At 51.2% G+C, this 26,154-nt stretch overlaps 1 protein-coding gene across 1 annotated transcript; it reads right to left on the reverse strand.

Moving 5' to 3' along the window:
- Positions 1–951: 951 nt before the first annotated feature.
- Positions 952–26,154, reverse strand: Vwce (von Willebrand factor C and EGF domains). The gene is made up of 20 exons (XM_042676330.1): positions 26,045–26,154; positions 23,350–23,444; positions 23,179–23,268; positions 22,464–22,592; positions 20,313–20,429; positions 18,779–18,895; positions 17,823–17,951; positions 16,419–16,840; positions 16,250–16,343; positions 14,987–15,069; positions 12,576–12,663; positions 10,710–10,795; positions 9,088–9,205; positions 8,420–8,505; positions 7,010–7,106; positions 5,434–5,516; positions 3,374–3,464; positions 3,212–3,294; positions 2,499–2,589; positions 952–1,571 (listed from the first exon to the last, which is right to left on the reverse strand). Exons 1-20 carry the CDS (start codon positions 26,152–26,154, stop codon positions 952–954), a joined length of 2,829 nt encoding a protein of 942 aa, XP_042532264.1.

The following is a 26,154-nucleotide window of genomic DNA, read 5'->3' on the forward strand; positions in this document are numbered from 1 at the left end:
CTGGAGCTCACTGGCTGGACACACCACCCTTGGGAATGGCTTGTGATGGGAGTAACTTTATATCCACATTATCCTGCATGTGAAGTTTTCAGAAAAAGTCCCAGAAACAGCTAGGTGCCAGTGTCTCCCACCTGTTATCCTAGCTACTCAAGAGGCTGAGATCTGAGGATACAGGTTTGAATCTAGCTTAGGCAAAGTCTGTGAGACGTGTGTGTGTGTGTGTGTGTGTGTGTGTGTGTGTGTGTGTGTGTGTGTGTGCATGTGTACACCAGTTTGGGACTTGAACTCAGGGCCTGGACTTTTTCACTCAAGGCTAACTCTCTACCCCTTGAGCCACTGCACTACTTTTGGCTCTTTGGTGGTTTATTGGAGATAGGAGTCAGATCATTCCCTAGGCAACTGTCCATCTATGTCTGCCGTATCCCAGTGTCACAGGTGATTGCCTAAGACATCTCCAAATCCAATGCCAGTGTGGCGCAGGCTCCTTTCTCCAGAGGGTGCTAAGGGAGGGAGGGGTCCTTTACCACCACCTGTCCGCCTGACCAATGTGTTCCCATCATTCTCTGGGAGCAACATGCAAATGAGCAGGGTAGAGATGCAAATGAGCAGGGCAAAGATGAAGGAAAACTGAGCCAACCTTTAATCAGGACACTTCAGGGAAGGATTCATGATGACTGGTAGAACAATTTAGTGGGATGCCAGCCCCTAGTGGGTCTCCTCCAGGAGAGGCCGAGGCTCAGCAGCCCCAAACTTCTCGAAGGATGAGCCAGCCTGAGGTTCAGGGAGGACCCTGGCAGTCCACTCAGTTCTCAGCCCATTCCAAAAGCTTCCCAGGAACAAGGCCACATCTAGCCCAGGGGCTTCATTCCTATCAGAAGCCCCCCCCCCCCCAATCCGGCCCTGCACACCCCCCACCCACGTGTTTTCTGTCACCATGTCCAGGCACCAGTTTCAGACGGTAGATTCTTCATCTTCTCTTGAGATCCCGGTGGTAGGCTGCTGGGGACCAAGATGGGTGGTGGCCACAAGGGCCACAGAGAGTCTGGAAGGCCTGAGGGGGATCTTGGGGGTCTCTGAGGAGCCATGGTCCATCATGGATTGTCCCAAAGTTTCAGTCAAGAGGTTGGCACGCAGAGGCCACCTGGATACCGTTTGGGCCCCAGAGGCAGAGAAGGAGTTCTCTGGAGTGACAGGTGGCCCAAGAGTCCCTAGAGAGGTTGGAGGTAGAGTGGAAGGTCCTGCAGGGACAGAAGACCTTGAGGTGGACCAAGGGGGCTGGGAGGCCCCAGACTCCCCTGGAAAAGTGGCCTTTGGCCCCGGAGGGGAAGAAGCTGAGGCCTGGGCTTCAGGAGGCCCTGTGGGTAACGTCTGTGCATTGGACAGATTTGTTCTCAAGAGCAGCTGGAGGAAATGGAGTGCTGGCCTTGAAGGTGATGTTGGTGGGGGTCCCGGGCAGGAACTACAGTTGACAAGGACCTCAGTGTCTCCATGAAGGCTCTGAACAGCTTTGCTGTGCCCCAGGTCTCCCTGAGGGGAGAGCTCCTGCCTTTCTTCTGGAGGAAACAGGGCATCTAGAGGGAGGTGGGAAACAGAGGCACAAGGGTTCTCACAGGTGGCTGACAGGCTTTAGGACAGACACACTCCTGCCACCAGAGACAGATAACCAAGAAAGAACTATGAATAGAGAGAGGCATTCACAGTGTGATTTCCCCAAGGTACAGAATTCCTTCCATATTCTCATCAGCAAAAGGAGTATCACAGTATCACTGACTGACAAGGAAGGAAAGAGGCCTGAACTCCCACATCAAACTATGGGTTTTGCATGCTAATGGTGCATGAAAGAAAGGTAATAATTTGGGGTTTCTTTCTTTTCCAACAGGATGGGGCTTGAACTCAAGGCCTCACATTCTTGGCTTGCTTACCCTGGCGCTCTACCACTTGAACCATGTCTTCAGTTCTAGTTTTTCATTGGTTATTTGGAGATAAGAGTCTCACTGATTTGCTTGTCTGGGTGTTGTTTCTTACCTCGATCCTCAAGTCTCAGCCTTCTGAGTAACTAGGATTCCAGGCATGATCACTGGTGCCCAATGCAAGGAAATGATTAAAGTGCAACTTTTAAGCAAATGGAAAGGCAGTAAGTTTCTCTCTCTCTCTCTCTCTCTCTAGTTGCTATTGTTGTCGTGGGGCCTGAGCTCTGGGTCTGGGTGCTGTCCCTCAGCTCTTCAGCTCAAGGCTAGCACTCTACCACTTGAGCCACAGCGCCACTTCCGGCTTTTTTTTTTCTTTTTGCTTATGTGGTGCTGAGGAATCGAACCCAGGGCCTCAGGCATGCAAGACAAGCGCTCTACCACTGAGCCACCTTCCCAGCCCATGAATGTGTGGTCTTGAATGAGCCGTTCTCCCTCTCTGAGCCCAGATTTCTCCCCGAGTCCTGTGTCTCCGAGAGGAGCAAAGGAGAAAACAGAGATGATGAAATGCCAGGACACAGGGCCGCTTACCTGGGCAGGAGGAGCAGCAGTCCTCCGGGGGCAGGGTGGGGTCCATGCAGGCAGGGTGGCAGGGGACCTTCTCACAGCTCACCTCTCCCAGCTGGGGAAAGCAGACACTCGTGAGGGAGGCAGGGCATCCCACCCACCCCAACCCATAGGAAGTTGCCAGGGAAGAGGCAATGCCAGCCATGGTCGGGTTCACTTCATCTGGATCTCCACAGAGACAGGGGAGATGTCCAGATGCAAAGGTGCTGTGGCAATTCATTAAAGATGAACAGAGGGCTGGGAAGGTGGCTCAGTGGTAGCGTGCTTGCCTAGCATGCATGAAGCCTTAGTAACACATAAACAGGAATGGCCGGAAGTGGTGCTGTGGCTCAGGTGGTAGAGCACTAGCCTTGAGCACAGAAAGGCTGAGATCTGAGGATCATGGTTCAAAGACAGTCCAGGCAGGAAAGTTCATGATACTCTTATCTCCAATTATCCACCCAAAAGCCAGAAGGAGGACTGTGGCTCAAGTGGTAGAGCAACAGCTTTGAGTCAAAAAACCAAGCAAGAATGTAAGGCCCTGAGTTCAAGCCTCAGTACTGGCACACACACACACACACACACACACACACACACACACACACACACACACTGATATACAAAAGGTGAACTTAGGTCACCTCAGAGGGTGTTGTGTGTAGCAAGCAACAGTCCCCCAGGGCCCCGGGCCTGCTCACCTGACACGTGCACTGAGTACAGGGCTCATCATCCAAGGTGAACAGCTGGCCATTCATCACTTTCCTCCCCTCATAGTTGCAGTCTGCAGAGGCAGAGGAGACAGGCCATAAGAGCTGGGCTTGCCCGGGAGCCTCAGGTTCAGGGTGGCAGGGCCCACTCACCACGGCACACGGGGCAGCACTCGCCATCAGGATGGAAAGGGTAGGTGCAGGCAATGGGACAGTCCACAGGTGAGCAGGCCACTGAACCCAGCTGCAGGACACAAAATGGACAAGGCCCTTTGCTGAATGCTGCCAGTGCAACCCTGGGGTATTGGTACCAAGGCCTATTCTGAGCTGGCAATGTCACATCATGGGAGATGGCCTGGGTAGAACAGGATGCAGGGTGGTACAGGGGAGAGGGACAGGGACTTGGGGGTGGCCATGGTGACATAGTTAGACTCCTTCCTTCTTAGAAGACACCTCACAAGGCCTGGCTTTAACCACGAGTTCATCTGTCAACAAGTACCTGTTGAGTAAGCATATAAACTGTCCAGGAAGGTCAAGCCTCAAAACCCTGAGGGAGGACTGGGCTGTGGTTCAGTGTGGTCCAGTACTTGCTGAGCACAGGAGAGGACCTGGGTTCCATTCCAGGCACAATGAAAATACAAACAGAAACTAGGCAGGAAGAAAGAGCCTATACTGGGCGCTGGTGGCTTACACCTGTAATCCTAACTACTCAGGAGGCTGAGCTCTGAGGTTTGAAGCCAGCCCAGGCAGGAAAGTCCGTGAGACTCTTATCTCCCAATTAACCACCAAAAGGGTGGAAGTAGAAATGTGACTCAAAGTGGTACAGTGCTAGCCTTGAGCAAAAAACTCAGGGATAGTCCCCAGGCCCTGACTTCAAGCCCCAAGACCAGCACACCCAAAAAGGAGCCTGATTTGGGCCTCTGTGGCTCATGCTTGTAATCCTAGCTACTCAGGAGGCTGAGAACTGAAGACTGCAGTTCAAAGCCAGCCCAGGTAGGAAAGTACATGAGACTCATATCTCCAATTAACCACCAAGAAGCTGGAAGTAGAACTGTGGCTCAAGTGGTAGAGTGCCAGCCTGGAGCAAAAATGTTAAGGGACAGTGCCCAGGTCCTGAGTTCAAGCCCAGGACTACACACATATGAGCATGCACAACAGCAGCAGCAGCCTGAAGCAAAGCTCCCTGAGATACAGGGCTATGAACTCACAGTAGCACTCAGAGGCCACAGCCATGTTCATGGTTTCTTAATCTTTCTATAGACCGTGTCCTTTTGTGTGCATGTACACAGTGAAGGCAGACTGACTATCAGAGATGTGCCACCACCGCCAGCAGAGCAGTCCCATCTGACATTAAGTTTCAGCATGACAAGCAGTGGGACTTTCCAATTTCATTTTTCCAAATACTCAATCACACCTAACAGGCTTTTTCACACTGAGACAGGATGGTTAAAGGGTACATGTACAAATCCTGCAGTGAACCTGAAATGCCAGGGCTCAGTTCCAGGCACTGTGATTAATTTGTCCCTGCACCCTGGTTCTCTAACTTAGAAAGAATTTTCCAATGGATTCTCTAAGGGACTTAAAACAGGGGCTGGCACAGAGCAACATCCCAAGTACAGGCATTTTGGGTGGTTTTTCTCTATGTGTCAGTACTGGGGCTTGAACTCAGAACCTACATGCTGTCCTTTGGCTTTTGGTTCAAGGCTAGCACTCTACCAATTGAGCCATACCTCCACTTCTGGCTTTTTGGTGGTTAGTTGGAGATAAAAATCTCATGGACTCTCCTATCCAGCTGGCTTTGAACTTTGATCCTCAGATCTCAGCCTCCTGAGTAGCTAGAATTATAGGCATGATACCTCCCCCCCTCAAGTGTGCTAAAATAAAAATAAAGGCCAAACCTAGAGCCATGGGTTTGTGCTCTTACCCTCCATCCTTAGCAAGAGTCCTAGAGGGCACATTTCATGCTAGAGGTCAGTCCCCTGAGATTCTCCCTGACCACCCACAAACATCTGTCAGCCAGGATTTAAAATAAAATGGCTCACTGGCTCTGGAAAAGATTAAGCCTGAGCAGGTTGGAGGGAGTCGACTTTCCCCAGGATGCAGCAGCCAGGCTTCTCTGGGGCTCTAGCTTTGTCCTCTGGCAGGGGGAGAGGGGGAGTTCACATAGGAGTTGGGCGCTCCAAGGGCTGAGGTGAGACAGGGGCAGTACCTACCAGGCAGATGCAGCTTAAACATGGATCCAGCAGGGACAGGAAGGTTTCATTGTTGTAGAAGATTCTGCCTGTGTAGGTGCAGCCTGACAGACAGAACATGTAGTAAGCAGCTGCCAGTGGCCCTCAGGCTGATGGCCAGAGCAAAGGTCAGAAGCTTATCTGCTCAGGCCATGCCCTTCCCCCAAGAAGTTACCTGGAACTGTGATTGCTGTTTCTATACTGGAATCAGCCAGGGGATCCCAGTGGCTTTTTTTTTTCTTTCAACACAGGGGTTTTTTTCTTTCAATACAGGGGTTTAGACTTGGCTTCACACTTGCTAGGTAGGTGGCCTATCACTTAAGCCACACTCCTAGCTTTCTTTTGTTTTTACATATTTTTAGATGGGGTCTTGCATGTTACCCAGGCCAGCCTTGATCCCCCTACTTATGCTGTCCATGTAGCTGGGATCACAGATGTGTACCACCGTGCTCAGCTTGAGAAGAGGGTCTTGCTAACTTTTTTCCCCAGCCTAGACTCTTAACTGTAGTCCTCCCAATGTCCATTTCTCAAGTAGGTGGGATTACAGGTATATACTACCACATTGGGCTCCACAGAGTCTTGATCATCAGTGGCTTTGCCCCAAAGATGGGAAGAGGGATGCTAGGGCTGTGGGGGAGTCAGGCAGAGGGACTGGGAGACACAGGGGGTGCTGAAGACACACGAGAGCTGCCCTTCTCCACTCAGTCAACCTTACATTCTACCTTCCAGAATATTCCCCCACATCCTTCACATTCCTGATACCCCTAGAGGCTGGATCTGAACAAGGCCACTTTGCTGTGATAAATCATCCATGGTTAAGTATAAAAGCAGATTCGTCGGGCACGGTGGCTCATGCCTATAAAACCTAGGTCCTCAGGGCTGAGATTTGGAAGATTCAAGGCCCATGCTTTCAATCAATTAAAAAAAAAAAAAAAAAAAAAAAAAGGCCGGTACCAGTGGCTCATGCCTATAATCCTAGCTACTTAGGAGGCTGAGATCTGAGGATTGTGGTTCAAAGTGAGCCCGGGCAAGAAAGTCCATAAGACTCCTATCTCCAATTAACCATCAGAAAAAAAAAAAAAAAAAGGAAGTGGCACTGTAGCTCAAGTGGTAGATGCTAGCCTTGAGCTGAAGAGCTCAGGGACAGCACTTAGGCCCAGAGTTCAAGCTCCACGACCAATTAAAAAAACATCAAAAAAAAGGAAGCTGGGTATGGTGGCAAATACCTATCATCTCAGCTTTGCCAAAAGTGTCAAAAGGAGGCTAATAGTCTAGGCCAGTAACAGCAAAAACTGAGACCCAACTGGAAAAGTACTCAAAACTAGAATAGCTGGAGGTATGGCTCAAGTCGCATAGGACCTGCCTAACAAGGCTAGACGCCCTGAGTTCAAACCCCAGTCGTGCCAAAAAATAAAGAGCAGGTGAAACACTAGGAAATTTTATTTGACATTGTATTCGGAGCTACACGTAATCACGGCCCCCGTCATCTGTCTCTGGACAGTGACTGCCATCAGCCAGCGTCAGTTCTTAGAGGAGGGCCCTTGGTGGGGCCTGTTACCTGCTGAACAGTCTGGGCAGCACTGTCCCGGGATCCGGATGGGGTGAGGACAGGAGTCCACACAGTCTGTCCTCTTGCAGCTCACCGAGCCATCTTCCTGAAGGAAGAAAACAAATTCACCAAGACCGCAGCTGGGACACCAGTGCCTGCTCCCCTCGGGAAAGAAAGGGCACTTGATGCTGCACATGGGCCGTGGCTTATCCTTTAGGATGCCTTGATGGAGCCGGAGGGGTGGCGGGTCTCCTACCACCAGGACCAGCTGCTTGGGAAAGGCCTCCCCAGTGGATTTGTATCTTGGGGGAGGGAGATAGAGCAGGGATTCTGGTCTCCCTGGCTTCCTGTTCCTTTGCTGCAGCCGCCAAGGCTGCGCCATCGCCCCCTCCGCATTCTTCTCTCGTTTCCCTGGAACCCTAGCTCACCCCAAACCTATAGAGAACAATAAAATCCTATTTTTATAGAAAACTATTCTGCCGGAAATGCCTATTTCAGAAGACCAAAATGCCATACAAGGTTTCTTCTTTTTTTTTTTCTTTTCAGACTCAGGATGTTTATGGCTCTTTTATTCTTGTAAAATGAGAGCCTGAAATCAGCCCCAAAGGGGAGAAACAGGAGAAAATGGATTCTTCTCCCACCTCAACATCCAATGACACATGCTTGGCTTTGTGGGACCCATGGTATAAGGAAAGGCCATTAGAGGCACCTGAGGGCCTTGCTTCTCACATCCTCAAGTGTACGACATGGCCTGAAGGTTAAAATGCAAGCTCTGAAGAAAAAACAAAAACAAAAAACAGAGGCCAGTGCCTCTGGCCTATAGTTCCAGCTCCTTAAGAGTCTAAAATCTAAGGCTCACGGTTCAAAGCCAGCCTGGACAGGAAAGTCTGTGAGACTCTCATCACCAATTAACTAGCAAAAAGCCAAAAGTGGAACTGAAGCTCAAATGCCAGCATTGAACAGAAAAAGCTAAGGGACAGCATCCAGGCCATGAGTTCAAGCCCAGTGCCAACACAAAAATGAAAAGAAAAATTCAGGCTCTGAACCCCAAGATATGGGCCGGGCCTGAGAGACAGTATGAATGACTAACAAGGGCTCCCCAAAATGCTCCCCACTGTGGGTGCAAGAGCCTCATTCTGAGAACTAAACCTCCAGCTCCTCTACTTCGCCCCACATCCTCCTCTAGGAGGTCCCCCTTTATGGCAGCCACTCCCTGCACAAGCCTAGACATGTGTGGCTCCCAATGCAGATCACCAAGCTCTGCTGTCCTCCACCAACTAGCAAGAACAGGAGGCCATGAGCCCTAACCCTGTCTGAGAAAGAGACTGGCCCAGGACAGAGATGGCCAGGCCTCCAGAGGCAGGGGTCCCCTCGGGGCAGCCGGGGAAAGCAGCTGAAGGCGAGCAGGCTGTCATTCACCTGGCAGATGCATAACTCACAGGGATCACCAGGCGACCAGATCTGTCCAATCGGAAACTCAACCCCATTGTCATCCAGAGAGCAGCCTGGCCAGGGGACAGTGAGGACAAGACAGTGGTCAGAGGACTGAGAGTGTGACCCCCCAGGGTACAGTGCTGGCCTAGCATGCTTGAGGCCTTGGGTTCAAATCCCAGCACCAAATAAATAAAGCAGTGAAGCTGGGCACTGGTGACTCACACCTGTAATCCTAAGCTACTCAAGAGTTTGAGATCTGAGGATCACAGTTCAAAGCCAGCCAGCACAGGAAAATCTGTGAGACTCTTACCTCCAATGAGTAGAAGTAGAGCTGTGGCTCATGTGGTAGAGGACCAGTCTTGAGCAAAAAAAGCTCTGGGAGAATACCCAGGCCCTGAGTTCAAGCCCCAATACCAGCACACACACACACAAAAAAGGCAGGGGCAGAATTGCCTGTCAGATATACAGCACAACGCCACCCCACGAGATGACACCTTGTGCTCAGACACTAGAGACACACAGACACACACACATACCACCATGCAAGCAGATGCTAACACAAACGAGCATGCGCACTTACATAGACGCATGCTCACTAACATTGCCCAGCCTCCCCAGGAGCCCGGCTCTGGTGCCTCCTGGCAAGGCCTCACCTGTAGCAGGTGTGGGCTTCTGGCAGGTGAAGCAGCACTGTCCAGGGCCCAGCCACCACTCCTCCCGGGGGCAGTTCAGCTCTGGACATGGTGTGAAGGAGCATTCTACCTCCCCGTTCTGCAAAAGAGCCAAGGGTGAGTTCAGTGAGGGCTGGAGGGGTCTGAAGAGGAGGCTGGAGGGCTGCCACCCTCCTCCCTCTGCCTCAAGTCAACAGTGACAAAGAACTCTCCAGGGGAGTCCGGAGGCTGTTGCTCACGTTTGTAATCCTAGCTACTGAGGAGGCTGTGCAATCTGAGGATCGCAGTTTGAAGCCATCCTAGGCAAACAAACCCAAAAGACTCTTATCTCCAGTTAACTAGCAAAAAGCTAAAAGTAGAGGTGTGGCTCAAGTGGTAGAGCTTTGGGTAAACAAGCTAAGCAAGAGTGTGAGAAAAGTCAGGTGCTGGTGGCTCAGGCTATAATCCTAGCCACTCAAGGAGGCTGAGATCTGAGAATTGTGGTTCAAAGCCAGCCAGGGCAAGAAAACCCCTATCTCCAACTAACTCCTTAAGAACTAGAAGTAGAGCTGTAGCTTAAAGTGGGCGGAGTGCTAGCCATGAGCACAAAAGCTCAGTGACAATGCCCAGGCCCTGCATTCAAGCCCCACCACTGACAAAAACAAAAAAACAAGTGTGAAGAAAAAAAAATCTCCAGGGAAAAGAGGAAGGAAAAGAGAAGGAACAGTCCTTCTTGGGCTGGGAAGGGGTTGTGAGAACACTAAGTATACCTACTCCTGCCTGGGCCTCCATCGCTTGCTCTTCCTCATCTGAATATATCCATCAGCTCTTGCCTCCTGCCCTCCAGTCTGTGTGTGTCTGTGTGTGTGTGTGTGTGCGCGCGCACGCACACACATACATACACATACACACATGTACACATACCTGTGCTGGAGCTTGAACTCAAGGCCTCATACTCTTGCTTGACTTTTTGGTTCAAGGCAGGTGGTGCTCTACCACTTGAGCCACATCTCTACTTCCAGCCTTTCGCTGGTTAACTAGAGATAAGAACCTCACAGATTTGTCTGCCTTGGCTGGCTCTGAACTGTGATCCCTCTATCTCAGTCTCCTTATTAGCTAGTATTACAGGTATGAGCCACCAGCACCCTCCCTCACTCTGGTCCTTCCCAGGCACCAATTGGACCACATCACCTCCTTTTGTGGCAGCATTCCCAAATCCAGAGCCAAGGGCTGTCAACTCCAGCAGGAGCCCTCTCCTAAGAACTGCCCCTGGCTGACTGTAGCCATCTTCCAGAGTTAACAGTGGAGAGGGGTCCTTTACCCCCATGTGCATAGAAATGCCTGAGGCAGCCCAGCCAGCCTTTGTGACCCCATTCCTACCTACTGTGGAGCTGCTCATGGGATGGGCCTGAGACTGGGGCCGTCCTGTGCTGAACTGTGCCTCCAGCAGGTACTCTATCAATAGCAAAACTTCAAGGCAGCTGCAGTGATTTGGCAGTGAGTCTACCTCAATCTCCCTTTTGCTGTGTGACAGGCTGTCTTCTACCAGACAAGGAATCCTGGGTAAATTCCTGTGTTGCCCACCCCCTCCCCAGCACAAGCACCAGGTCCTCAGCGACCCCTACCTGGCAGATACATGTGGTACACTCATCACCACCCCCGCTGAAGACAGCCCCATCTGAGTACCATCGGCCGTGGAAATAGCATCTCACTGCAGAGGAGAAAGGGAGAAGGGGGTTCAGGGATTTGGGGCTGAGGCAACAAGAGGCCATGGCGACAAGTGGGTATAGGGGGTGAGGGGAGCAGCTCCCACACACGCAGAGCTCTCCTCCCCTCCAAACCCCAGGCACAAACCAAGTTACTGCTTAAAGCTTAGGATGAGCTGGCACCGGGGACTTGCGCCTGTAATCCTAGCTACTCAGGAAGCTGAGATCTGAGGATTGCAATTCAAAGTTAGCCTAGGCAGGAAAGTCCGTGACACCTTATCTCCAATTAACTATCAGAAGAGCAGAAAGTGTAGCTATGGCTCAAGTGGTAGAGTGCTAGTCTTGAGCACAAAAGCTCAGGACAGTACCCAGGCCTTGAGTCAAGCTCCAGAACCAGAACACACATACCCTCCCCCCCCCACCACACACACACACACACACACACACACACACACAACCAGATCAAGTTCTGCTCTACTATTAACTGCTGTTTGTCTCTAAGCAATGACCTGACTTCTCTGGGCCAGTTCTCTTATCTATACAAGGGCGCAATGAACAGATCTCTCTCTCCCTGTGGCAATATAGTGCTGGCAGGTGCCACACTCAAAAAGGGGCACAGGACTGACAGGGAATTTCCATCATGGTGATAAGACATCTCAGAAAAGAGAACCACGCATTTATGTCATCAGTGGGTTAAGAAAGCTCCTTCTGGGCTGGGAAGGTGGCTCAGTGGTAGAGTGCTTGCCTTACATGCATGAGGCCCTGGGTTCAATTCCTCAGCGCCACATAAGCAGAAAAGGCTGGGAGTGGCACTGTGGCTCAAGTGGTAGAGCACTAGCCTTGAGCTGAAGAGCTGAGGGACAGCGCCCAGGCCCAGAGTTCAGGCCCACGACAAAAAAAAAAAAAAAAAAAAGAAAGAAAAAAAGAAAGCTCCTTCTCCATCTAAAGACAGCAATTGCACAGGTGAACTCAAACCCAGTCCCGCCCATGTTCAAGGGGCATCCTGAGGTCAGGGGCAGGAGAGGCTCTAAGCAGTCTGGCATTCAAACCACATAAGTGCTCAACAGAACAAGCACTCTCGCTGTCATTGGATCACAGAAGTCAAACTCACTCTCCCTACCCCATCAGGGAAAAGACACCTGACCCTTGGACACATGACAATCAAAATTCCCAGCCTAGTGTCAGTGGCTTGCATCTGTAATTTTAGCTACTTAGGAGGATGAGATCTGGAGGATCTAGATTCAAGGATAGCCCAGCCCCCCTTCCGCCCCCCAGAAAAGCTCACTAGATTTCATCTCCAAAATAACCAGAAAAAAAGCTGGACTGGAGATGTGGCTCAAGTAGTAGAGCATCAGCCTAGCAAAGCAAACTGAGTAAGCTTGAAGCTGAGTTTAAACCCCAGAAACAGAAGGAAGGTAGGAAGGAAGGAAGGAAGGAAGGAAGGAAGGAAGGAAGGAAGGAAGGAAGGAAGGAAGGAAGGGAGGGAGGGAGGGAGGGAGGGAGGGAGGGAGGGAGGGAGGGAAGAGAGAGATAGAGAGAGAAAAGAGAGGAGAAGGGACGAGAGGAGAGGAGAGGAAAGGAAAGTGGAGGAGAGGGGAGGGGAGGAGAGAAGAGGGAAGGGGAAGGGAGGAGAGGGGAGGGGAGGAGAAGGGAGGGGAGGAGAGAAGAAGAAAGGAGAGAGGAAGGGAAGGGAGGAGAGAGGAGGGGAGGGGAAGGGAGGAGAGGGGAGGGGAAGGAGGAGAGGAGAGGAGAGGACCAAATTCCCCAGCACAGTCGGTCACTTACCAGGGACACAAACACAGCAATCTGACTGCAGGTGCGTGTCACAGGGGCCAGGAGGGCACTCAGGAGAGATACAGGACACATTTCCAGCCTTCAGAGACAAAAGAAGGTGGTGGGACAAGGGTAGGACAGCGTTCTTCTGACCTGCAAGGACACTGGCCCACCAGCGCATCACTTATTTTACACCATGCCTTTCCAAAAGCACAGCTGCCTGAAGGACTTTATAGAACACTTGAAATGCCACATGGTCCCTGGAAACACTCCCTGGTATTTAGTATGGTGAGGCTAGAGGACCACTACTTCTTTCCAAGATACATGGTTTCCTGGGCAAGATCAGACCACCATCCTTACACAAAAAGACATGTTGCAAAGCCAGGTGACTTCTGATAAAAAGGCTCCAGTACCCATTCATGAGCATCCAGGTCTTGACCCAAGTGGCTCTTATTCGGTAGTCAATGAACCAATTACACAAGTAAACTTTAATGCCGGATGTGGTGCCTCATATCTGTAGTCCTAGCTACTGAGGACGCTGAGATCTGGAGAATGAATCACAATTCAAAAGCCAGCCTGGACAAAAAGTACCTGGACAGAAAGTTCAAGAGACCCTCATCTCAGTCATTAAAAAACTAGCTATGGTGGTATACAACTATCATCCCAGCGATACAGCTGTAGGAGGAAGTACAAATAGGAGGATCACAATCCAGGGAGAGACTATACTTGAAAAATAACTAAAGCAAAAAAGGGCTGAGGTGTGACTCTAGTGGTAAAGTCCTGCCTAGCAGGCCCTGAGTTCAAACTCTAGTACCACCAAAATATAAAACAAGTAAATGTTACATTAATTTTTATTTTTTTTTATTTTTTGTCAGTCTTGAGGCTTAAGCTTCAGGCCGGGACCTGAGTTCTTCTTGCTCAAGGCTAGCACTCTACCACTTTGAGCCACACCGCCACTTCCAATTTTTTGGTGGCTGGCTTTGAACCATGATCCTCAGATCTCAGCTTCCTGAGTAGCTAGAATTACAGGCATGAGCCACCACTGCCCAGCTATGCTAAAATTTTGAAGTTAAGGGGAAAAAAAGCCAAAAACCTCTAACTGTGGAATCAGCAAGACCTGAGTTCTAATGTCTACTCCTCCCCTCATAAGAACTTAGGCAAAAGACTTTGCATCTCTGAGCCTCAGTATCTCCACTGGTGATGGATGGGAAGGTACCAGGCTTGCTGGCTGTATACCAGACATGCAGGAAAGCTCTGATGAAGGGTGTCAACAGCTGCCTACATGCCCAGTCTTTTGCCATGTGTCTACCCTCATGCAGATCAGGAGTCAACTTTTAAAATGGTCAGATAAACAATGGAAAAGGTGACAATGATCAAATGCACTGTATTCATTACCTGACTTCTGTAATCGAAACCCCTTTGTACAGCTACGTGATAATAAAAATTAAAAACATAAAAATAAAATGGTCAGAGGATGACTGTGAGATCTCAGCTCATTCCCAGCCCTGCCACCTCCCAGCCTCAGTCTTTGCAGTGTAAAACAGGGATAGTAATGCTGAGTCTGAGGCACTGCCTGGGCCTTGGGCACCAGCCTGTGCCTAGCATACAGCAGGTGTCCAGAATCAAATCCACATAGCAGCCTCGGGCACACAGTAGGTGCTTACAGTTTCTGGAAAAGTGCACTTCCCTAAAGCAAAACACTCTTGTTGGTTCTTTAGCAGTACTGAAGTGCTGAACTCAGGGCTTCATGCTTGCTGCTTAGGTGCTCTTCCACTTGCACCAGCCTTTTTTTTTGCATTTAGTATGTGTCCTACAGGGTCTTCAACTTTTGCCCCAACTGGCCTATGATTATGATTTTCCTTCCTTCACCTCCCATGTGGCTGGGATTATAGACATATACCATCACACCAAGCTTGTTCTTTAAGATAGGATCTCCCTAACTTTTTGCCTGAGTTGGCCTCAAACCTCAGTCCTACCTCTGCCTCCCAACAGCTCAGATTACAGGTGTATGTGCCACCACACCCAGACTATATAGTATTCTTAATAAACCAAGTGTGTTAATTGACCTTCTCCCACCCAGATGTGGATACCTTTAGTGTGCTAGCAAATAGTTTGCTGGAGAAACAGGGGAAGGGGGTGGGGAGGGAACAGGGGGAGTTTCTAAAGGAGTTTCATCCATTCCCTTCACAAACAGATGAACCCTGTTTGCCTTTGACTCTTTTCTGCAGACCAGAAGCCTTGCTGAGTCCACCAACCAACAGCTTTTCCTCCCTTCTAAATCCGACAAGTTCTGACTAAGCTCCACAACCTGAGAACCCTTCAAGACGACTCACCTTTAACATCCGGTCTCTTTCCTCCTCCTCTCAAACCCCCAAAGGTTAAGAAAACACCCACGAGGCTCTGGGGACTCTTCGGAAGCTTACCAGACAGACACAGACGGTGCAGTTCTCGTTGGGAGGTGAAAACACGGCTCCCTCAGCTCGAATGGCGCCACTGTGAAAGCAGCCTTTGAAAGACAAACCAGAGGCAGAGGCCTCAACCTCTTCAAAGACGAGGAAACTCCAGGTCGCCTGACTTTTCCAGGCATAAAGTCCCTGGAGCTGCTTTTGCTGCCCTGGGTGTCCCCACAGCGGCGGATGCTGGCTGCCTGAACTGGGTGGTCCTAGGGAACCGCCCAGGAGACAACTTCAGGAGCCCACCCACAGGGGCCCCAGGGGGGTTCACTGATGTCACATTAGAGCCACGACTGTCTTGAAAGGGTGCGTTACTCCCATGGGACAGGCAGCCAGACAGCCTTGTGTTCAAAACCAGGCCTTGGAAAGAGTTCAAATACTCAGTACTTTCCATCTAAGGCTACAATACACAGTGAGAACACAATAAAAGATCACCATTCCTGTTAAGAAAAATCACAAAGTACATGTCTGTAGGAAGTACCTTGTTTTGTCTTTGCAGTGCTGGGATAGCACCTGGGACCTCTCTAATGTTAGCACTCTACCAATCAAGCCCTACCTCCAACCCGTGGGAGGAAGATGAAATGGCTCCTCCAGCCACAGGGGAATTGGGGGCAGGGACAGGGGATGGCAGAGTGGATTAGAAGCACCTCACTGAATGAATGAAGCTCAGGAAGGAAGCACAAAGATGAGAGGGAGGTTTCCTATGAGGGCCTTGCAGAGTTGGGGATGGAACTCAGTGGTAGAGAGTCTTTACCCAGCATGCACAAGGCCCTGGATTCCACCTCAACACTTCATGAAACCAAAAGAAGAGTATGGAAACGGTGAGGATCGCAGTTTGAGGCCAGTATCAGCAAACGCTAGCACAACCCTATCTCTAAAACTAGCTGAGTGTGGTAGTACATGCCTGACATCCTAGCAGTGAGGGAGGCAATGGCAGGAAGCTGGCTAAAGTCGACCTGGGCAAGAATAAAAAAAAACTCTATCTGAAAAACAAACTACAAGCAAAAATGGGCTGGGGATATGGCTCAAGTGAGTAAGTACAGTGCTTGCCTAGGTTTGGCCATGTGAGCAGCAGCACCAGAGGGCAGATTGGGAGTGTATTCCCAGGCCCCGCCCCACACTTGACCAATCAGAATCTCCGAGGGAGGGGGGACAGGAGTATGAGGTTTATTCAGTTAGTCAAGAGATTCCCAGAATGTGTGGGACAGTTTGGGCTGCAGGGAGGTGGTTCACCTGTGCAGGAGGGACAGCACTCTTGGTCTCCGGCGGGAATGGGGTGGGAACAGGTAGCTTCACACCTCAGCTTTTCACAGGTCATCTCCCCATCCTGGAAGCACAAAGATTTGCAGCCACCACCAGACCGGAGGCTACAGCAGGGCAGCCCCTGGCCCCTCACACCCACCTCGCACCAGCACTGAGAACAGCCAGGCTGGAGCCAGTGACTCCCGGACGCATATGCGGTTCCTAGGTGCCAGCAAGGAGCTGGGCTTGTTTCTGGCCTTGGGTTCTCAGGACCTCTGGGTGAGGAAGAAGGGGTCCCCACTGCCTCCCCCTGGAGGAATGAGGGAGGCCCCAGGGTCCCCAGCAGGGATGCACTGGGTACTGGGGTGAACAGCAGCCAGGTAGGGGAGGTGGTGGGTGGTACAGGGGTGGGAGATGGTGGGTGGGTGGTCTTGAATCCTGCAGGGGGCTCTGGGACCCCTGGAGGAGCTCCATGTCCTGGTGATAGAGCAGGCCGGCCAGCCTCGGGGAGCAACAGAGACATCTTGGGGTGCTGTCGGGGCTGCAAGATGGCAGACGGGGCCAATATTGCCTTGGGGGAAGCTGAAAAGGAATCACAGGGTCTCCTGAGGGAGACAGCAGAGCAGACCGGGGTTCTAGGGGGTCCTGGGCTCTGCTCTACCCCAGTAACTCACTGACTCTCTGGGCAGTTAGTGACCACATGGGAAGATGGCTGGGAAAGCCCCAATCCAGGGAGGGGTAACCAGCCAGAGATGTGGAGGTCTAGTGGCTTCAGACACTACCCAACCAGTTCACCTGCTTTCCTCTCCTCCCTACCACAAAGGGGGCACACATTCTCCTGAGCCCCATAGGCCTCTAATCCTCCAGGGGTGCATCCTGGGAATATCTGTCCTCAAGGCCTGTGTTACTCAGCTGTGACTTCCCTAGTGGGACCTGAAGCTCTGAAGAGACATCCATGAAGGATGAGCCCCATTCTATGAGGAGGCTCCTGCCCCCCCCCCCAACACACTCAGCAAGCACACTTGGGACTAGGAAGAGCTTTTTCTCTACAGATAGACACTCACTGTCCAGAGGTCAGAAAGATGAGGAGGGGAGATAGAAGAAGAGGTTCAAGATCGAGGCAGATAGGAAAGAAAGCAAGGTGGGGAAAGAGGGGGAGAGAGACAGGCCAGCTCAATCATCAGAGCTGTGCTGCCCACAGCTAGCCATGGACTGAGGTAGCTGTCTCCACGCTGAGATGGACTCACAGTGGAATGGAGTCCGTCTATGGGATGTGACAACTATCACATCACAGGGTGAAAGAAGAGGAGAAAAGGATAAAGAAGGAAAGGGGAAGAAAGTGGGATGTTGGATTAACTGGGCGGAAAAAAATGAAGGGGATTTGGGAAGACAGCCAGGCCTTAGAGGGCTGAGTCTGGCCCTGAAGGGCCAGAGCTGGGCTGAAGGAGTGGGGCCAGCATCGAGAGGGTGGGGCCAGGGCCTGGAGGGCGGGGCCAGGGCCTGGAGGGCGGGGCCAGGGCCTAGTGAAAGGAACTGAGTGTAGAGGGCGGGGCCTGTAACTCACCTTCACAGGACACACGGTCTGCTCGAAGCCTGAAGCCAGGTCTGCAGGTACACAGGAAGCTGCCCACGGTGTTATGGCAGGAATGGTGGCAGACTCGTCTCTCCTGGGGCCTCCGACACTCGTTGATATCTGTGGAAAAGCCTCACTGCCTTGTTGGGTCTATGGAGGTCTTCTTCCTCCCATCCCTTAGTTTGTGGGAGTTCCTTGCCATGTTCGCAGAGGTTTGTCCCTGCTCCAGGATGCAGGGAGTGACGCATGTGGCTGGAAATGGGGCTGGAATCTAGTGACAGTCACCGTGGAAGGTTATACAGTTGTCATTCAGTGGGTGTCTCAGCCAGCAATGATTACATGCTGGTGGGGGCAACTAAGCCCTGCTTGAAGCTCATCTAAACCTGCTATTAGCCTGGTGTTGCTTTCTAAGAAGCATCCCCAAACATCTCACGTTCCCCCCCCACCAAAAAAAAAAACCACGGTGCATCTATATTGAGTTCCAGGTCGAATACCTAACTCAACTTGAACAGGGTGTTTTTCAAGCTCATGGGACCCCACCTTTTATCCATGAGCCAAGCATACTAATCCCTTTCTGGAAATTTCTGCTAATGGGCTGAGAAAACAGGGGTCCCCTTCTACACCAGAGGAACCAGGACATGAAGTGTTCTATTTACCCAGGGGAACTAAGGCAGCCAAGAAAATAGGTGAACAGAGAGGAAAGCTGGGGGAGGACCGGAAGAAAAAATGAACAGGATGAAAGCAACACAGTGGCCAGGGAATGAGCAGCCTGGGGTCTCCCATGCCAAGGCCATGACAACCAAAGGGTGGATGGTGGCAACGGCTCAAGCCCCTTCAGATTTCAGCAGATAGGACATGCAAATGATGGACTTCCTGGGTCCCAGTGTGGAACCTGTCCATCACCCTGATTGGCCGCCTAAGTATATAGAGCAAGGTCCCTGCCTTACCCACACAGGAGTGTCGGTTGCCATGGAGGTGGAAGCCACTGTGGCAGGAACACTTGTAGCTGCCGAAGCTGTTCTTACATCTCTGCTGACAGGGAGTTCCTAGGCATTCGTCGGTGTCTGCCAGGGGAAAGGACAAGGCTGGCACTCTTTTCCCCGTTTTAGAAGTCTCTCGGGACTGTGAACCAGTGGCTCATGCCTATCATCCTAGCTACTCAAGAGGCTGAGATATAAGAATCACAGTTCAAAGCCACCTTAGGCAGAAAAGTCTGAATGTGAGACTATCTCCAATTAACCAGCATAAAACAGGAAGCAGAGCTGTGGTTCAAGAAGTAGAGCACAGCTGGGAGCTGGTGGCTCATGCCTGTAATACTAGCTACTCAAGAGGCTGAGTTCTGAAGATCATGGTTCAAAGCCAGCCTGGGCAGGAAACTCCATGAGACTCTTATCTCCAATAAACCACTGGAAAACCAGAAGTGGTGCTGTGGTTCAAGCGATAGAGTGCTTGCCTTGAGTTGAATAGTGCAGGGACAGCGCCCTAGCTCAGAGTTCAAGACCCACGACAGAAGAAGAAGAAGGAGGAGGAGGAGGAGGGAGGAGGAAGAAGAGCACTAGCCAGGCACTGGTGGCTCACATGTATAATCCTAGCTACTCAGAAGGCTGAGATCTGAGGATCATGGTTCAGAGCCAGCCTGGGAAGGAAAATTCTTGAGACTCTTATCTCTAATTAAATGCCAGAAAACCTGAAGTGGCTCAAAGTGAAGAAAAGTCAAAGGACAACACTCAATGTTGAGTTCAACCCCCAATACCAGCGCACGCACGCACGCGCGCACGCACGCACGCACGCACACACACACACACACACACACACGAAAGACAAGCAGAAAAATGATCAGCTGTAATAGGACTAATTGAATTATTCTCAAAAAAAGTAGAGACAAGCAGTAAAATTTCATAGGATAATTTTAAGGATGCAATAAGAATATTCACGTAAAATCACTTAGTCTGATATCCATAACATGCAAGTAGGGCAAATTGAATACTTCCATCCCAATGCAAAGGCAGACAGGTAGACATCCCAATGCAACAGGAAGACAGGGTGAACTTACCAGGCTAATAACTAAGTACTAGAAACTGATCTGTGCTCCCTCCCCTTCTGCCCTCACTAAAGTTCAGCATTCCTCCCAGTGTGATGGTATTTTGGAGGGAGGGAGGGCCTTTGGGGGATTATTAGGGCTAAAGGACGTCATGAGGGTAGGGTCTTCATGATGGACTGAAGAGACACCAGAATGCCTCTCTTTCCATCCCTCTAACGGAGCCTAGAGTCTTCTGGTTAACAGCAATGGCCCCAGATCTCACTCCACCGCTTACTAAAGGCAGATCCCTGGGCCAGCCTGAGTTTCCCCATCTGTACACTAGGGATGATACAGTATGTCTGTCAGCATTGTGACATGGAGAAGACATGGTGTGGAGCCAGAAGGGCTAAGCATTCCATGTGGCATCCTCCCATGTGGCCGTCCTTCCTCTGTCTCCTTACCTTGACAGCTGTGGCGATCGGCAGACAGCTGCATGCCTGGCCCACACTCACACACAAAGCCACCTTCTGTGTTCACACACTGACCCTCGCAGGAGGAGCTTAGACATTCATCAATATCTGGGAAGAAAACACCACTGTAAAGCCCCCCTCTGAGAGTGGCCATGACTCCGAGTGGGAGACAACACCACTCAAACCCCAGAAAGAGCAGGCACCAGGAAAGTTTTCAGCCAGGAACTACCTTCCCTCCTCAGAAAGAGTCAACAGAGGGTGGAAGTGGACAAGACGCACCTTAACTCCCCACAGAGCAGGTGGGGAGAGGAGGCTGTGGCTGAATGTGCCAGTCTAACCCTCAAGGCTTTTAGACAGAGGACAGGAGGTATGGTTAAATTATCAACAGTTGTTGGATGCTAGGGGCTCATGCTTGCCTGGAGGATGGTAGATATCCAGCCTGGGCAGAAAAAGTTGTAAAACTCCATCTCTAAAATGAACCAGCAAATAGCCAAAGATTGAAAATATGACTCAAGTGGTGTCACTGGAGCGAGTGAGTGGAGAGAGCATGAGGTCCTAAGTGCATATCCCAGTATGACCTATACAACTTGTGGGTGGGATGGAAGGAAAAAAACTGGGAGAGAGCAAGAGAAAGGGTGACATCGTCCAGAAGGAAATGTACTCTTTGCCTGACCTATGTGACTGTAACCCTTCTGTTTAATGAAGTTTTTGTTTGTTTGTTTTTTGTCGGTTGTAGGGCTTGAACTCTAGGCCTGAACGCTGTCCCTGAGCTCTTCAGCTCAAGGCGAGGGCTCTACCACTTGAGCCACAGCACCACTTCCAGTTTTCTGATGATTTATTGGAGATAAGAGTCTCATGAACTTTCCTGCCCAGGCTGGCTTTGAACCACAATCCTGAGATCTCAGCCTCCTCAGTAGCTAGGATTACAGGTGTGAGCCACCAGCACCCGTCATGAAGATTTTTTTTAATTAAAAAAAATCCCAGTATCATCCCCCAAAATGATCAATAATGTCATTCCTTAGATGTTGTTCACTGAGCACTAGTTATGGGTGGCAGATCCAGAGAGCAGTTTCTGAGGATACAAAAGTGACTCAAACAGAGCATGGATTCTCCAGACCTTTCTGACAACAGAGGGCAAGACACAGAGCCACATGAGGCTGGTGCACAGTGTGTGTGTATGTGTGTGTGTGCGTGCGTGCGTGTGTGTGTGTGTGTGTGTGTGTGTGTGTGTGTGTGTGTGTGAGAGAGAGAGAGAGAGAGAGAGAGAGAGAGAGACTCATGCCCTTGGGAAGAACGGTCCCCACAACAGTTGGGCTCTAGTAGAGCTAAACCAGATATCAGGAGGAGGAGATGCAGGTTAAGGAACTGGGGATCCTGTTAAGGCAGGAAATAAGGCTACAGAGGTGGCTTAAGAAAGACCAGCCAGGTGATGGTGGCTCATGCCTGTAATTAATTCTAACAGCTTAGGAGACTGAGATCTAAGGATTATGGTTTGAAGCAAGCCTGGGTAGGAAAGTTCAGAGATGTTTATCTCTAATTAATCATCAAAAAACCCGGAAGTAGAGCGTTAGCCTTGAGCTCAGGGACAGCTCTTAGGCCCTAAATTCAAGCCCCATGACCACCAAAAAAGAAAAGAAAGACCAGGCTGTGGGGTGCAAAGGAGTTCTGTTCAAGAGGGGTTGGCTACTTGGGCAGCGCCTTAGGAAAATTAGTTAACAAGACACCTTGGAAGTGGCGCTGTAGCTCAAGTGGTAGAGTGCTCGCTTTGAGCTGAAGAGCTGAGGGACAACGCTCAGGCCCAGAGTTCAAGCCCCACGACCAACAAAAAATAAAAATAAAACAAAACAAAAACAAGATACTTCATGGCTCTGAAGACCTTCAGGAACCTGAGGCTCCACACTGTCTGACTCCCATTCCTCCTATTTATCCATTTACTCTCCTTCAGGCAAGTTATCAAGACTGTGCCCAAGCCAGCTAGGCCCATTTGGACTCATCCCCTTTGGGTGTGTATGTGGGGGTGTGGGGTGTGGGGGTGTGGGTGGGTGTGTTGCTGTCCCAGCTTGTCCTAGTACAGCCTGGTTCCCAGCTCCCAGAAGAGAAGGAATCCCCATTCTGCCCTCCCCTATTCTCCCAGCCTCTCACCTGCACACCTGATGCCAACAGCTGTCTCTGTCATTGAGAAGCCCACAGGGCACACTCGGGCCACCTCCTGACAGCCGCCATGGTTACAGGCAAGGTCACAACCATATTCCCCACAGGATACGTGCGATTCTAAAACAGGCATTGTACAGGTGAACACAAAGTCTGTAACACCACAGTGTACCAGGTAGCCTCAGCCTACCCCTGGCCCAGGCCATGTTGCTGGACCAAGGGTTTCTCCAGAATCTGTTGAGGGATGATTCTAGAAGTAAACAGGCCTGACTTGCAACCCAGCTCTTCCACTTACTGGTTAGGTAACCAAGGACAAGATCGTAACTTCCATGTCACATCTTCTCTTCTATAAAATGGACATGAGTAATCTGGTGTTGGTGGCCTATAATCTTAGCTAATCAGGAGGCTAAGATCTCAGGATCAATGTTCAAAGCCAGACCAGGCAGAAAAGTCTTTGAGGTGCCATCTCCAATTAGCCAGCAAAATGGTGGACTGGAGGCATGGCTCAAGTGCTAGAGTGCCAACCATCAATGAAAAAGTCAAATGAGAGCTCATGGCCCTGAGTTCGAAGCCACTCCCGCCCCCCCTAAAAAAATGGGCATGAAAAGGCCAACCTAACATGCCTAGCTAGAACACTTCTTGACTGTCCAGTGCCTGGCACAGATTCTCAATACTATTTCAATTGTTCCCATTAGCCATACGTTACCTGGGCAGGTGGCCCCATGCTCTCCACCCTGGCAGGAACAGACATTGGGAGCAATGCAGATGCCACTCCCACAGCCAAAGGAACAGAGAGCTGAAAGGAGAACTGCAAGTGAGGGCCTGGGACCAGTTCTCCACCTCCTTCCCAGCCCCAGGTGCAGGGATGGGAACTTACGCAGGGTGCAGTGCCCACTGCCAATGGATGGGGCCCAGCCAGGGCAGCAGCCACTCCCAAAGCCTGAAAGGCAGACGTGGGGGCCCAGTCGGCGTCTGCAAGAGAGAAGAATGTTTTCCATACTGTATCAGGAGAGGATCCGGCAACAGGAAAGCCCCCCGTCTGGCTATGAGTTAGTACATTTTTCCAAAGCGTCCTGGGAAGAACTAGAAGGTTCCAAAGAAAAATGACCCAGACGGTCTGTCCTGGAGGTGGGACAAAGACAAAAGAGTGGGAGAACAAATACCAGCCTCCTATAGATCTGTCCTGTGATCACAGAACAAAGGGCAGCCAGGACAGAGGCTCAGTGCTAAGGGAAGACAACAGTGGATGGAGGGAGGAGAGGAGGGCTACTTCAGGACCTTTCATTTGCTATACCTTGTCTTAAGAAAGTTCTTCCTGGTAGGGTATAGTAGTAAACATCTGTAATCCTAACCCTCATGACACTAAGATAGAAAGATGATGAGTTCAAGGACAGCCTAAGCTACATAGTGAAACACTGTCTCTAAAACAAACAAATAAGGTTCTTGCCAGAAGCTTGTGGTTCACAGCTATAATCCTAGCTACTCAGGGAGCTGAGATCTGAGGATTACAGTTCAACGCCAGCCTGGTCAGATAAATCTGACTCTTGTCTCCAATCAACTAGCAAAAAGCCAGAAGTGAAGGTACAGCTCACATGGTAGAGTTAGACTTGAACAAGAAAGCTAAATGAGAGCATGAGGCTCTGAGTTCAAATTCTAGCAAGCTCTCTTCACTGAGGCTTCTTATTTGTTTTTTTTTTTCAGTCATGGGGCTTGAACTCAGGCCTGGGCACTGTCCCTGAGCTTCTTTTGCTCAAGGCTAGCGCTCTACCACTTGAACCACACAGTCCCACTTCCAGCTTTTTCTGTTTATGTGGTACTGAGGACTCAAACGAGGGCTTCATGTATGCTAGGCGAGCACTCTACCACTAAGCCACCTTCCCAGAGAAGCTGAGGCTTCTCTAGTGAGAATCTCCCCACAGAGACTTTCTCGCCCCACTCACACCTTGCTTTATGCATCACATGAATGATTTAATAATTTGACAATTTGTTCCTTGTCTCCCTTGCAACTTCTTGAACACTATGACTTATTTGTACATTGTAATAAATGGCTCTTGGGGAAAAAGGCTGAGAAGGGGGACCAGCAGAAGACACAGAGCGAGGGGCACCTGAGAGTATGTCTAGCCAGGAACACTCTTTGGGACTGGATGGGACAGGAGCTCAGGAGAAAGGACAGAAAGCCAGAAAAAGCAGAAGACTGTGCTGGATGCTTCGACTAACGCCACCAATATGCCACTGTCCTCACCTCAAGGGATGCTGGACAGACAGGAACCAGGTGACAAGAACACAGTGTGATAATGCCATGGGAAAGGTCAAGGCAGTAGGTAAGCTGAGGAGGAAGGAGGAAATGGCACAGTCATAAATACAAGCCCAGAGAGGACAGAGATGGTGCGTAGATCCATTTCCTTCAAGGGCTGGACAGACGGCCATGAATCCTGGGGGTTTTAAACAAGAAAATTAGCAGGTGAGAGTGTCCTTCTGCCAGTTGGGCATGTTATAGAGAACACCTGGCCTGCACCAGGTGGTGGGAACATGCCATCCAGATTTACCCTCTTCATGAAGGACCATAATCTATGTCAAATGCCATGTACACTAGAAAGGGAGGTAGGTGGCAGACTGGGGCAGTAAAACCCAGGGCCCAAGGAGCCCCTTTCTTTCTGAGGGAAGCACGCTAGTAGGAGGGCTCAGCTTCTTAAACAGCTCAACAGCTGAGCCCCAGAAGGCTCTGAGAAGGACCAGCAGTGCCACCAAAGCAGCAGATGGCAGGGTACCTGGGGGAAAAAATACTGGTGGAGTGGCATCTTCAGGTGAGTGAGATCTGCCCGCCCACCAGAGTGGTCCCCAAAAGCCAGGGGGCCAGGGCTGGTGGTGACAGGGAAACAGGCGGCAGGTGGCTAGGGCCCCACAGAGCTGATTCTGAGCAGGAACTGGTGGCAGGGAGCTCACAGAGGACGTGGTGGGAGCCCCGAGGGGCTGCCCCTGCCACGCGCCCCCTGAGGACCTGGCCCAGGGCCAGGACCGTGTTCCCTCTCTGGGAGATGAGCACAGAGTCACGCACACAGCCCGCCCCTCCCACCCCCACCCCGGGGCGCCCGGGGGAAGGAAACACATGAGGGCGGCCAGGGTCCGAAAGGGCAGCGCAGGGGTGCATTCCGCGCCCCCGTCCCGCGCACACAGAGAATCCGCTACCCCAGGGCGGGGGCGGGGGGCGCAGGGCAGGGCTCCGCCAGGGCAGTCACTGGCACGTTCCGGGAACGGAAGCCAATCAGCCGAGACCAGATGGCACGTCCCGGGGTCCCCGTGCAGGGGTCTGCGTCTCCCGGTGCACTCGGGCTCCCCCAGCGTCTGGATCTCCGTGTCCCTAAGGTCCTAGCCACGACAGTCGCAGACTGGGACGCAAAGCTGCCACCCACCCAGAGGCACAAGTTACTGTGTCTTTGTCTTGACCCCGTGGACAGCGCCCCGGAGGATGCCCCGACCTGCCCCGACCTTCTGCGGCTCCGGGGGTTCCGGGGCGCGCCTCCCACTCCACGAGGGGTGTGCCCCCTGCGGGGCCGGGGAGCCCGGGCTCTCACCTCTCTGCCAGGAAGTGTCCGGATGACTTTCTCGAGGTGTAGCCTCGGGCCGGGGCTCCGGGCAGCAGGAGCGCAGTGCAGGCGGCCCAGAGGAACAGTCCGGCCCACAT

Source organism: Dipodomys spectabilis, unplaced genomic scaffold, assembly GCF_019054845.1.
Source record: "Dipodomys spectabilis isolate Male_0828 unplaced genomic scaffold, ASM1905484v1 ptg000030l, whole genome shotgun sequence".
Taxonomy (NCBI): Eukaryota; Metazoa; Chordata; class Mammalia; order Rodentia; family Heteromyidae; genus Dipodomys; species Dipodomys spectabilis.

Coding starts and splice junctions, on each gene's coding strand:
- Vwce (XM_042676330.1), bottom strand. CDS start 26,154: ATGTGGGCCGGACTGTTCCTCTGGGCCGCCTGCACTGCGCTCCTGCTG. Junction 9,206..10,709: donor GTACCACATGTATCTGCCAG/GTAGGGGTCGCT, acceptor GCTCTTTTGCAG/AACGGGGAGGTAGAATGCTC. Junction 2,590..3,211: donor GTACTCAGTGCACGTGTCAG/GTGAGCAGGCCC, acceptor TGCTTTCCCCAG/CTGGGAGAGGTGAGCTGTGA.